This window comes from Parasteatoda tepidariorum, chromosome 5 (genome assembly GCF_982258835.1).
Source record: "Parasteatoda tepidariorum strain Cologne lab strain chromosome 5, Ptep-v5.0, whole genome shotgun sequence".
In the NCBI taxonomy this organism is placed as follows: domain Eukaryota; kingdom Metazoa; phylum Arthropoda; class Arachnida; order Araneae; family Theridiidae; genus Parasteatoda; species Parasteatoda tepidariorum.
Window position 1 is genome coordinate 14,702,379 of NC_141759.1, and position 14,477 is coordinate 14,716,855.

Below are 14,477 nucleotides of genomic sequence, written 5' to 3' on the forward strand. Positions count from 1 at the left end.
AAATTACCAAAATATTCTGAAAACTTTGATTTTTAAATGTGCATCACTCTGTAAACTATGTTGCAAAAAGCGCAGTATTTGACAGATCTGCTACTAATAGTCACTCTGGTGAATTTAAGAAAAAAGTCTTAGTTGGAATATTTAGTTTACCTCAAAAACTGTAGCTAATAGAGTGACACCTATTGCGGATTTTTTTTTAATAACAGTCGTTGTACAGACAATGTACATTGTACAGATGAACATTAGTAGTCGTAAACCCAATTTTGGGTTTACGACTACTAATGTTCAACTCCGTAGCCTTGTAATTTGGAACCTAATCCAGAAGACAAGGGAACTCCTGGATCAAGTATTGGGGGAAATTTTCCTTCGTGGAGGATTTTTTGATGGAACTCACCCGCATTTGCGTTACATGGAGAGGAAGACCACGAGAACCTCCCTCGGTTAGCAGAATGACAAGGGGAATCTAACCCATGATCCGTGCACCACTGATGATATTTCACGTCAGCACTGTGTTCGCTGCTACCCGGATGTGGAATTCGTATCCCAGCCAACGCCGGAATTCGAACCCGGTTCACCTCATTGGAAGGCAAACGCTCTTATACCTTGAGCCATCACGACTCCTTAGTGCAGATTTGAAATCATCTATGATTTATAAAACATATCATGTAACAGGAAAAAAAATGTTCCCTAGTGTAATCAAACTTAGCCCTACTGATTCGAATTAAAAATATTTTCTTTATATCCATAAATTTAATGTTAATTGTCTGATATTACAATAGGAATAAAGAGCAGTTTAGACCAAACACAAAACTGAGAATCAGACTCAAATGCTTTTCTTTCATATTCAGAATTTCATCGTTAAATATCTAATCCTTCAATAGGAATAAAAAACAGTTTTAAAAAGCGTAAATGCTGGTCAGCTTGCATAGGTCTAATCTTTATGCTCTGGCCACAATCAAGTTGCACCGTAAGATATTAAGTGTAAATGTATAATTCTTTTTCGACTGACGGGAAGCAACACCAAACTATTAAAAAAAAACCAAAACCAACTCTCAAAACATATCCAAAACTCCAAAAACAAAGTTAGAAGTAATGAAAACAGGTAAATGCCTGGGAGGTCATCGGTCAGACATAACATTAACCCCTTGGGGACGGGTGATTCAGAGAAACATTCGTACAAAATGAGAATCAAGTTTTGATTAAATAAAAAACGGTAACGTAAATGTAGTCGTTGCTAATCTGACATACTTACTTTGCTTTTACTTTAATTATTGTTAGTTTAATAATATATATAATCAATGATAATTCAAAGTATAACTAAATAGTTTTATTTTGAACAAAGTAATGGTGAATTAAATAAATCAAACAATTATAACTCCGCCCACAAATAAACTGCTAAAGAAATACTTTGATTACCAGTTTTATCTTTTTACCCTGACTGATACGGTCTTATGCTGGCAAGTATTTGTGACAGTCGGAGCGAAAGGGTTCAATTTTAAGACTATATTTGATAAAACGATGAAAAAAATTAATTTTTCCTATTACATATTTTAAAAATAATTTATAGATTTATTTGTGAATGTACCGGGATCGATCCAAATAATGGAAACACTTTTGTAATAACTCTATGGAAACAATTTTACTTTTGGCAGCAAGTATATTGGAAGATTTTAGACGGAAAAACTGTTGACACAAGTTGAAAGAGCAAGCTTAAAGCTTTCAGAGAAGGCTGCTTTTTTTAGCCATGTGAAATTTTAATCTACCGAAATAAGATCAGAATGTGAATAGTCGATTTATTTTTCCAATACCATTTGATTAAGTTTATAAATTAAATTAAGTTTATAAATGCGAGAAAAATACAGAAAGCATACACTTTACTACCAATTTAAATATGGAAGTAAAGCTTCATGCCAAATGCGTATAAGTTGGCACGTGTTTCTGTATTTAAGATAAATGTTATCATAGGTGTTCTATTAAGGGGCCGTTCAAAAAGTACGTACACAAAAATGGAGAAATTTTAAACCCCTCCCCCCCCCCTTCGTACATTACCGTACATAAGGTCTTACTCCCCCCCCCCTTAGAGTACGTACATTTTATTAGTCTACCCCCCCCCCCTTTTTCATAAAAATTAAAATAATTATGTTTTAAATAAAATTAAATATTTACTTAAGGAGGGTGTAGGATAAAGTCAAATTTAAATTTGGTGTATGTTTATAAAGTACGTACTTTGTATAATACCTCCCCCCCCTCCCCATCGTACAAAACCGTACATAATAGCAAATCCCCTCCCCCCCCTTCGGGATGTACGTACTTTTTGAACGGCCCCTAAGTATTTATTTAACAAAAACAAGGTAGTTCTATCTACCACCGTATATCAACGATATAAATATTTATAATTTGATCGAAATGATAATAATTATAATTTGATTTTTCCGTGTAAAATTTGGTGTCAAAAGCGACCCGATTTGAGTGGTAACAACCAGGACTGTCAGGTCTCTAATTTAACAGAAGTTATTGTGAACTTAACGTTATTCATAATGAATATTAGTTAAATCTTCCCATTTATTTGCAAATATTTTCCCTACTTGAAAATATGTCTTGTCCTTTTCTATACATTCAACTATTTGTTACTTATTAAAATGGCAAAGTGCATACCTGCCAACTCTTCCGAATTTTCCGGAAGATTTTATTTTCATATTTAAAGTGGTAGTAATTATACACTATTTTTTCTTTTATAATCTTAATTTTTAATTGATATTGATCACCACTATTCTTACAAAAATGAAGCACATATATTAATATGCGTTACTGTCATGGTTGTCAACATAAGTTTTCTCAAATACAACGTATTTGTTTGCTTAAAATTGAAGTTTTAATTCCATTTTAATACCACTGGGAAAAATAATAATGGTAGGGATTAAAAGTTGGCAGGTATGAAAGTGTCATTTTTTTCCCACCTTTACCGGTTAACGCCCAGCGTCATATATTAAATACAGTTCCATTTTTCAAAGACATTCATTGTGGTGGGAAACTTTTTTCAGCATTTTCATTTATCTGGGTGAATTAAAAGATTCTCAGATACCAGAATGATTTAGTTATTTCTGATTAGATGTAGAATTATAAGGAGCAAGTACTTTTTGATCTATCAATCACTTTTTCAATGCCCTTACAGTAGAAAAACCAATTAAATTCGATAATATATTATACCACTTTTTGTATAATTTCAATGTTCGGGACAAAACGGGTTAACATGTACCATTATTTGTCGCATTTCATGTAATCTGTCTATTGTTTTTGCTGAAGTTCTCATTACAGGATGAATGGGAAAAGGGCCATTATTGACCTCAGGAGCCCAGCCAGACCAGACCAGGCTTTGGGATTTTTAAAATCTAAAAAAAAAAACAGAAAACATCCTCTTGGTGTAAATAAATATGGACAACAACTTTTTCGAATAAATACTTTTCATATAAAAACCACTTTTCAGAATTAATTTCGAATAAAATTTTTATTAATATTTTACGTATTTTAAAACTTTCTGGTTTAGTTCAGTTCCACTTGAAGAACATTCCTCAATAGTTTCAAATGTTATAGGCTATGGAAGAGATCTAAACCAAAACAAATATATAAGATAAAGCATCAAACATTTTTTCTCAGAATGAAATATACGAGAATACGAACCCATAATTTAAATTACCACTTGAGCATCCCGCTGAGCGAAAGCCATAAGATTTACAATAAACCAGAGGTTATCAATTTTTTAACAACATTTTCCTAATATCGTGTGTTATGAATGTATTATTTGTTATTTATCCGAAACGTAAAAGTTTTTTGAAAGCACATTCATTAACAAAAATTGACCACTTCGTCATTAAAAACAAACAAATTAGCTTAACCTGATTGAAAACTTCATTTTCTTCAAAAATATACAAATATAAAATGACAGTCGACATGTTTCAAGCTCATCATAAATAGACGCTCATTTTCAAGACTTGCCAGACGTGAATGAGAAAAAAAAGTAATTTAAAATAAATACAAAAAAGTAAAGTTGCCAATGATAAAGGGGAAAATGAAGATGAGAAACAAAAAAGATAAAAATAACATTAGAAAAATCGCAGTAGAAAGAGAGTAAAAGATAAAAATAAACAAAAATAATTATAGTTGCCGAGAAAATCAAATCAGGGTAAAATACATTTCCACTCGTTATGAAGAGATGAGGAGAAATTGATATATCCTTAATAGGAGAATAAGCATTCATATGAATAACCCTCTAAGATAGATCTAAACAAGATTCCAGGCACCATATAATTCACATGAATGAATAATATGGTGCTGTTTATGATATGATGCTGCCCTTGTTAACGACATTAGTTTCTTCCCACCTCTCCATAACGCGTGGGAGTGCAATTTGTCCCCCCCCCCCCTATACCACCGTAATTTTTCTTGTTCCGTTTTTTATCTTTATCAATCTCGGCCACAGTGGTTTTTCGAGTTTTGTTTGTAACTTTTATCTTTCTATTCTTTGTTGGCAACTTAACGTTCGTTCTTTTCTTCTTAAATATTAAATAATTTTTGTTTCCTCCCATTTACGCCTGGCAAGTCCTAAAAATGGTCGCCTATTTTTGAAGTTCTTGAAACCTGTCGACTGTTATTTGTATAGTTTTAAATCGAAGAAAGTTTTCAATCAAGTAATATCTTACAGCTAATGAACTTCTTTCATGAAGTCGAAAAAAGAAGGTCGTTTTTTTAGGGTTCCGCAGCCAGAACTAACTAATCATTCAAGAAATACGAACAGAAACGTAACCCATTAATAGAACATTAGAGTAATTTACTTTTGAACCAGTATAGCGGTTTAACTGTAAAAGACAACCCCCTAGTTTGGGAGTAATAAATCCGAATATGAAGAAAAAAATGCATATTTCTTCTAAAAAAAAGTGCATTTAATGGTCGAGAAGAAAAAAATGTATGACTAACCTGCCTGTGGCTGAAGTAATTGAAATCCTTCACAAATATATCTCTCAAAAGTTTTGGATCGGCAATCGTAATGGCCGGTTGCGAAAACGAAAAAATCCTGTAAAAATAAGATTTTAAAAATAAATTATTAAAAACAAAACTGAAAAAAGGGGGGGAGATTCTATATTTATCAGACTAAAAACGAAAATTATCGGGCTCATCGCCTTCGTATTGTTATCATCACTGAAAGATTGCTTTCCATCTCTTTCAAAAGTAAAGGCGCCCTACTTCTATTTTGTCTTTAATCTAACAAAAGCAGAACTGATAGAGCGTTTTTGATTGGAATTAAGCACAGAGCTTTACCTACAATTTCATAACTTGCTCAGAAAGAGGTTGAAATTTTTACAAATTCTTTCGACAACAGTCAAAAAACGATAGAATTCCATGCGGGAAGTTTCGGTAGCTGACCTTCTATGGAAAGTGAAAAGCGGAATTCACAACAATTTTTTTGATATCGAAAAGGTGAAAATGTGGTTTAAGAAAAAAAAATTTCTTTTTTAAATATTATCCGATATTTAGGGATAAAATGTATTAGCAGAACGCCAGTGTCATAATTGGATTTCAAAATTTCGATTAAGATATGCAGTTTAAGCTAATGAATACATAATTAAGGCATTAATTGATACAAACCTGCGAATAACAGCTCGTAAAATCGCCAAGACACTATATTTATTGAAATTCGATCAATCATTATCATTTGAAAGCCCTAGAATTTAACACGTTGAACGCCGCATCAGCCATCGGTGGCTCACACTGGACTTTTCATTTAGGCCGCGTCAACCACCGATGGCTGACACTGAAATTACATTTATTCTGCGTCTGCCGCCGCTTGCTGACACCGACTTTTCACAATGGCCGCGAAAAACAGCAGGCTGACAGCGTATAGCGTGATATAGAAATATAAAATTTACTCTCTTTTATGGAATTGCAGAAAATGTATTTAAAATTTACTTAATTATTGAGATTCTTGATTTAATAAATTCAATTGAGTAGATTCTTATCCACCACTATTTTTAAACAATTCGTAGTCTTATATAGTTCATCACTTTTTCCGTATGTGTCATGCTAAACCTTTAAAAACAAGCAAAATTTGTATAAAATTTTGTTTTTAGTTAATTACAGTTTGGCCAGGCGGACAAGCCATGTAAAATTAGCGTGGCGTTCAACGATTTAATGTTAAGGCTGGACATATGAATTCCTTGTGTTCTTACGAAAAAAAATTTGTGGCTCCTAAATGTAATTTTAGTGTCAGCCACCGGTGGTTGACGCAGCCTCAATGTAATTTAAGTGTCAGCCACCGGTAGTTGACGCGGCCCAAATGTAATTTCAGTGTCAGCCACCGGTGGTTGACGCGGCCTAAATGGAAAGACCAGTGTGAGACACCGATGGCTAACGCGGCACTCTACTTGTTAACTGATAAGCCGAATTTTTGAGACATCTAATGGTGGAATGTGGTTGCCAAGCACCAAATAGTGAAGTCATAAGTGGGAAACCAATCGGTTGAACATATGAAGAAATCGATAGGAAATTAAACATAATTGAGGTTAAACTAGATTAGAATAACGACAAAGAAGAGGTTATGTGAACGATAGATAGCCTGACAACAACCTTGTCTGCGACTCTGTTATAATGATAACGGCGGTATAATGGTAATACCACTCGTTTCTGGGTTCATCACACTTAAGTTACCGGCTGAGATCTGCTTGGTTCGCTCGCTTATGAAGGCTTATTCGTTTTAATGCATTTATATTTCGCTTAAAAAGTCTAAGATTTAGTGATGAGCACATATTTATTGAACAAACGGCGATTGTTTAATTTTATTCATCACCTTTTAAACCTGGATAATTATATCCTCCAACTGCTACGAATTTTCCGTTGTTTCAGAAAATATTTCTCTAAGTGGTAGCTGATTTAATGTATTAATATTAAAAAAAAATTATAATTAATAGTATTTTATCCACCTATGGATATAAATAATTCAAATTGATACGATAATGGTTGAAAAGACAAATAGTCATTCCCTTAAATTCTGATGAAAGTATAAAAAACGGACCTGTCAAATTCGCTGGCTAAAAACCGGAGATTTTCCTAGTTTAATATTGCGTGGTTATCTGAACATTGTACTCCTTGCGGCAAAAAATAAAATTATTCAACTACAGATGTTTTTTTCTCTCCAAGATTTGCCATCTGCTGAGAACTTTAAAAAGTAATTATCAAAAATAAACGAATGGTTTTTATTATGTAAAGTGAGTCATGTTAAAGGGAAACGCAGGTGAGCTATTTTTTATTGAGCGTTATGCGTTCCTCCATTTTATGTATTTTCATCAAGTTTAATTCTATTTATAGACAAGGAACTTATAAATTCCGTCACTTATAAGGACGGAAATTCGAGTTCATGACCAATTCTTTACAATAAGGAAAAAATTTGAAAACCCTAGTCACTACCCCACCAAAAATGGTTTTGAAAAATCATAATAGTTTTGGGGTAGTAGGCTTAGCAAATTTCTTTCTATAAATCACTCTAAATAGCAAAAATATTTTATCACAGCATTAGGAGAAAAGAAAGGCTATAAAAAGGGTAAACTCACCCATAAACTCGTCCATATTCAGCGTAGCCTTTCTTTATTAGTTCGGGTAAAGTCTGTGAAAATAAATATACAAATAATGAACTAATTTAAGCAAAAATCTATCAAAACAGCTGAAAGTAAGTAGCGCAGACATTTTGATGTAAAGTGCGCGAAAAGAACGGATCACCCTGAATAACTTTTGATCTAATGATCGTGTCTTTACGATCCAAAACTCCATCCCAATGGTTCAAGGTAGTGACCTCAAATATGTTTATTAATTAGTGCAAAACGATATTTAATGTAACGAAATCAGAAACAAAAACGTACTTTATCCGAATAAACATATCTTTTTTTTTCAACGGTAATTTATAGGTGATAGTGTTTTCTTCAAGTCCGTTTGAAAGCAAGGGATTATATAATTAATAAAGCAAATGGCCATTTCCCAGTTTGAGCAACTGCTTAAATAAAATAAGCTTCGTTCAATGGATATTAAGTGTTTTAAAAATGTTTTATATCAGCGATTTATTATTGTGATTAGGATCTTTATATGTTAAATTTATCTTATAATGTAAACAAGAAACATATTTTAAACAAGAAGCGTAATTTATAATTTAAAATCTCTGCTGCCATCTTAAATATTAAAATTGATACAACTGTATTTTATTTATCTCGTGGTAACTCTTTTAAAAAGAAGGAGTAATTATCCTCTTTCTTCAAGTATTACAAATTACTTCACTACTAATTTATTAAAACTTTTGCCAGAGATGCCAACTTGCTCCGGACAGCATATATATATTTTAAAGTGGTAGTTTATCAATTGTGATTTTTGGTTTAATAAATTCAATTTAGTAGATTTTTATACAACACTAATTCTAAATAATTCGCAGGCTTATATAATTCACCACTTTATAGTACTTATGTCATACTATACCTTTTAAGAAGCAAGTAAAAAAAATCAAATACTTGCAAAATTTACTTTGTAGTTCTTTACCGTTTTTTTAATTATTTTGGCGTGTCCGGAGCAGTTGGCATCTCTGCTTTTGCTGAAAGCGGGGCAATTGGCAACCCTCATTTAATATTCATTTTGAACTAATATAAACTACGTAGTTCAATATCTTCATATTATTTCGAAAATTCATAATATAATGTGGTTGCTAACAAATTAACCGGTTAACGCCCTGCGTCTTATATATTTAGGACAGTTCCTTTTTTCAAAGACTTTCATTGTGGTGGGAAACTTTTTTCAGTATTTTCATTTATCTGGATGAATTAAAAGATTCTCAGATACCACAATGATTTAGTTATTTCTGATTAGATCTAGAATTATAAGGAGCAAGTGCTTTCAGATCTATCAAAGACTTTTTGCATGCCCTAACAGTAGAAAAACCTATTAATTTCGATAATATATTATACCACTTTTTCCATAAAACCACTTTTTGTATCATTTCAATTTATAATTTCGGGACAAAAGGGTTAAGATATTAAAAAAAATAAGTTTTAGAGTGCCTATTTTCGATGCCTATTCAGAGATGACATCAGAGTGTAAGAGGTTCATGTAATATAACTATATTTTTATTTGAATATATGCATGTTTCTATAACCGTCATTGAACTGCCGGTCGAATTTTTAATTTACAACTACCAACGATAAACTTCGTAGCCTTATAATTTTGAACCAACTGCAGAGGTCAAGGAATACTTGGATCAAGTATAGGGAGAAATTAGACTACGCGGAAAACTTTTAGATGGAACTGCCTTACATGGGGAGGAAAACAGCTAAAACTTCCCATGGTTAGCCTGATATCAAAGGGGCTCTAACCCATGATCCGTCTACCACTGAATATATTTTACGTCAGCACTGTGGCGTAAATTTCGCACCATGCGGGCTGGGTGCGAAATTCGAATCAATCAGCCATTGCCGGAATTCGAACCCGGTTCACTTCATTGGGAAGCGAGTTCTCTATTCCATGAGCCTTTACGGCACGAACCCATGCATTTTTGAAATATAAAGTGATCGTCACATTTTTTGAAACTGAACTTGTAACGCATTATTTGCTTAGGCTGATTTCCGAGCGCTTTTTTTTTCTTTCAGAAAGGAACTTTTTGCAATACTACAAAATGTTGTAAAAAATAAAATTTATCAGTTCGAAATCGGTGTTAAGAGTAAAACTTAGTCACTCTAGTTGTTGCGTCACACTTCATCAGATTGCATCGCCTTACATCAATAGTTATTTTTACAGATAAGTGGAGCTGTAAACTTGCACGTCCTTAAGGCAAACAAAGTCGGAGCAAAATAATATTTAGAAAAAGGATAAATTTTTGAAATATAAGTTACTGCTCTAAGATTAAAAAGTAAACTTCCTAACTAATCGATCGTATACACACGTGTTAGAATTCTTTGTTACGTTGATTGAAACTACTTCTTTTTTTAAACTTTAACAGCAAAGAATTAAACATTTAAAAAAATTTAGCTAACATTTAATAAAACGACATCAGGGATTGTTAAATGTAAAGAGGAGAAAAAAAGTAAATTACAGGATTACATCAAAAGCCTGTCTGTGAACAAATGATAAGTTTTTGTCGACTTAGGGATAAATGCTAAGAGCTAACAACATAAATGATAACCCGATTACCGAAGCTATTTAAAATATTTAGAGTGGTAGCGAAATAAAAATCAGTTTTAATTTTTTTAAATTTCGTCATCAATCGAAAACTATACTGCACTCAAATCTCGTATAATTTATTTGTTTAAATCGTTTATGTTTAATGATTAAAAATAATTATAAATCAAATTTATTATAAACCAAAAATAAAAAGACTATAAATATTTGAGAAAAATCTCTCACCGAATGGGAAAAAATTAAAGATGTTAGTATCTGAAATTAAAAATTACAAACGGGGATAGGGATAACGGCTTGGTTGTAATTAAGTAGCATAATTTTACATGATTTTTTTAATGAATTTATATTTTATCGTTCAGCATTTTCATCAAATGTTGAGGAGGCGAAGAGATGTTGTAATACGAGTATCACAAAAAAATATCTGACTATAACGATAAACAATATAAACAAAGGCTTGGGGTGTGAGGCTTGGTAACAATCAAAATTTATGCCCTAGTGCACATGCGCAATTTCTTCCATGGCCATGGTAATTTAAATATAACTAGTGGGCTGCGCCCCCTGCTCGCTAACGCTCGCCAACCCCCGAAAATTGCTACTCAATCTTATATGGATTGCTTCGCAAACCAAGCTCGCTTCGCTCGCTACTAACTTAGGTACATTGCAAATGCACAAAATTCTAAGAATTCAAAACAATCATTCAAATCCATATAAAAACTTTTTAGTAAATACTAAGTTATTAAAATCAATTTGAATTCAAGTAAATGACATGTAATTCGTTAAACCTATTAGAAATGTGCTATAGTATAATTCGTGATATAAATCAAAAATCGTCAAATAAATTCGTAATATATAAATTCGTGAAAAAAAGCGCTTTTGACAAAATACTAAAAGAAAGATCCATCAACAAAGACTACTCACTTCTGCTTAGCTTAATAGTATGAGATTGCCGCAGGTGATGCTCTCTGGTTATTTCAGTTTCCGTTTTTAAAAGCGCTATATGTTGAGTCACCTCAGTAGATTTGGCATATGACATTTTTAGCGGCAATCATTGGTCGATTTGCCGTGAAAGAGAAATAGTAGCGTAAACAAAACAAAGCAAACGTTGCCACCGCGGAAAAGAAATACAGCCAAAATTTGGGAGCCACGTAAGAGAATTATATATATTAGATTTTAAGCACATATACGTGAGAAAAATATGAAAGCAAATATTACCGAAGCAGAAAGTTCTTTAATGATGGTAAACAAACTTTGACGAGGCTGATATTTTACTCCTCTTATTTTCCAGTAATCATCATTTCTTCTGATGTACCTAAAAACAAGATTGAACACGTTTAGTTTCCGAAAGAAAAGGAGATGGCTAAAAATATAAAACAAATTAGTCTTAATAAATTTTGGTTTAATAATTGAAATACATTTTAAAGAAGATCGATTCCAGGCCTGCTAGTTTGAAAATCATATAGCTGTTAGCTTTTGTGGTAGATTTTTTCAACAGTGGCATTAAATGTATTGCTTTTTTTCATACTTACCAATTTGAAAGTTGAGGCTTCTCACAATATTGGATGTGATCGTTTAACCCCTTGGGGACGGGTGATTCAGAAAAGCATTCGTACAAAATCAGAATCAAGTTGCAATTAAATAAAAAACGGTAACTTAAATGCAGTCTTTGCTAATTTGACAGATTTACTTTGCTTTGACTTTAATTATTGTTAGTTTAATCATATATATAATCAATGTTAGTTCAAAGTATAACTAAATAGTTTTATTTTGAACAAAGTAATGGTGAATTAAATAAATCAAACAATTATAACTCCGCCCACAAATAAACTGCTAAAGAACTACTTTGATTACCAGTTTTATATTTTTACCCTGATTGATACGGTTTTATGCTGTCACATATTTGTGACAGTCGGCGCGAAAGGGTTCATTATAGTTACATATGTGCCAATTTATAAATTTTTCGGAGGATGATTTTTCCCAGTAGTAGCAACATATAAATTGGATCATAGTTATCTGCAATCTTAGATATCTGCAATCAAGATTTTTCTCAGTGTTAGTAAACATGTAAATTAAATTACAATTACATATCTGCCTGCTTTCAATCTCTCGGAGGAAGGTTTTTCTAGTGGTGATAACATGTAAATTGAATCACAATATCTACCATCTTACAACCATTGAAAGAATAATTTTTCCAGTGGTAATAAACATGTAAATTGAATCACAATTATATATCTGCCAACTTTCAGTCTTTAGGAGGATAGATTTCCTCAGTAGTAAAAACATATAAATTGAATCACAATTGTTGAAAAAAATACACTAAGTATTTTTTAAAATTTCCTACACACAACTGTGACATTATCATGTATTTATATACATGTTTAATTTTTTTTTAAATTTTGTTGTGCATTCATAGTTAAAAACTTACAAAAGCAGGGAACAAATTTAAGGAATAGATTTAACTACCAATCTAAATATAAAAATAAATATTTACTCAAAACGCGTAAATTGTACGCGACGATAGCTAAGGAAGATATTTAGATAAAGTGATAATTGATTCCTGATAAGGCTGTTGGAAATTTTAACATTTTAATTTTGGAAATTAAGTTCATACTTTTTTTTTTATCTAGATATTCTCTTTTGATTTGCTTGTATGTTTTAATTGGTATAAAATAGTAATGTCATTTTTAAAAAAAATCCTACTCTACCACTTTGCTTATTTTTCCTGGTTGTGCAATTCTTAACTTATATTTCGTAAGCACTCAAAAGTTGAATTATACGGTTAACAGATTATTTGTATATGTTCTTTAAGTAGTTATGCTTCGCAGGAAACGAAGTCAAAATCAAATTTCTTTAATAAACAATGACGTGTTAAATTATTCACATACTTGCCAACTTAACTTTCGTATCGAAAATAGCTATATAAAAAGGCTTAAACATATTAGGAATATAAAGTTTTTTGCTGCATTACCTACAATTCCTGAAAAATGCGACTGTCTCAAAATTAAATTTCTCAAATTCTTTTTTAAAATTCGGTCGATTTCGCTCAAATTTTATATTTTGCCACGTAATATTACATTTCTTAAAATGATGAAAAAATTGCAAGTCAAGAATTTTCAACTATAATTAAATAAAAAAAACGAAACATAATGAATATTTATTAAAAATTATTTTTTTCCGTTGAATGACTATGAATAAATGAATCTTAATAAAAATAAATAATAAATATTAACTAAAACATATTTTTTCACTACCTTTGAATAAACTAATTTTATAATTTTATGCAAAAAAAAAATTTTAAATTTGTTTTGAAAGTTCTGGAGCTAGAGTGAAATATGTAAAAAGTAAAATTAACATTAAGAGGTCAAAACTTTGGACCTCTTAATATGAAATCAAGGCTCTCCTATCCAAACTATTGGGATCATATTTTCCGGATTGTAGTTCGCCCCCTATATTTTGGGAGTGAGAAACCGAGGTTCTGATAGGTTGATATATTAGGGGGACCGGAAAGTAATGTAGTTTCGATATTTTTGATATTTGTTGCTAAGATTTTATTTTTAATAAGCAATGTATTCTCCATCGGTAGCAACAACCAACTAGGAAGGATTTAAAATGAATCGAAATGGATAAAAAAGAATGAATCGGTTTTTAAGACTTACGAATATTTAATGTGCCGAAACAACATTACTTTCCGGTCCCCCTAATAGTTAAATTTTTAACCACTCCTCTGATCAAGCATGTTTAGAACTGTGATAAACATGCTCTTATGTTTCAAAAATAATGTTTCAAAACAAATTAATCAAATTATTAATAAAAATAAATTTTTTATGAAAAATTTAACTCACCACAAAAAACCAGTAATACCAACTATAACCAAAGTGAATATAATAATTAACCACGTATACACGCTAAACTCCAACATATTTTAATAAATAAGAGCGATATTTTGTTAAAAACAAACTCTTTTTTTCGGAGAGCAGCTATCGTTTATAGCAACAGAAATCTGTCAACTGGATGATGTAATCTATCTACAACAAACTCAAATTATCCTTTATGAAGAGATGAATAACAAAAGTAAGTATTCAAGGTCAAATGTAATCAGTAGTTCATGCCCGATTGTAACACGCAAAACATAACAATAACCGCGCAATTTTTTATTTATTTCACGGATCTTATCTAAATAGATGCAATAACTACTTTGGTTTCTATTATCTGGCATGTTTGCAATAATTTGAATAATTTTTTGATAAATCAATAAGTTGAGTAATATAAGACTTCATAACGGC

The 14,477-nt window shown here is 31.6% G+C and overlaps 1 protein-coding gene across 1 annotated transcript in view; it reads right to left on the reverse strand.

Moving 5' to 3' along the window:
- LOC107440531 (cytochrome P450 3A9) overlaps positions 1-14,276 on the reverse strand; it is a 46,826-nt gene extending 32,550 nt beyond the window's left edge. The window contains exons 1-4 of the mRNA XM_087163439.1: positions 14,037-14,276; positions 11,410-11,506; positions 7,599-7,651; positions 4,972-5,068 (exon numbers count right to left, since the gene is read on the reverse strand). Of these exons, the coding sequence (XP_087019565.1) occupies positions 4,972-5,068; positions 7,599-7,651; positions 11,410-11,506; positions 14,037-14,113 (324 nt within the window). The 5' untranslated portion in view covers positions 14,114-14,276. The remainder of the gene's footprint in view (positions 1-4,971; positions 5,069-7,598; positions 7,652-11,409; positions 11,507-14,036) is intronic.
- Positions 14,277-14,477: the final 201 nt, after the last annotated feature.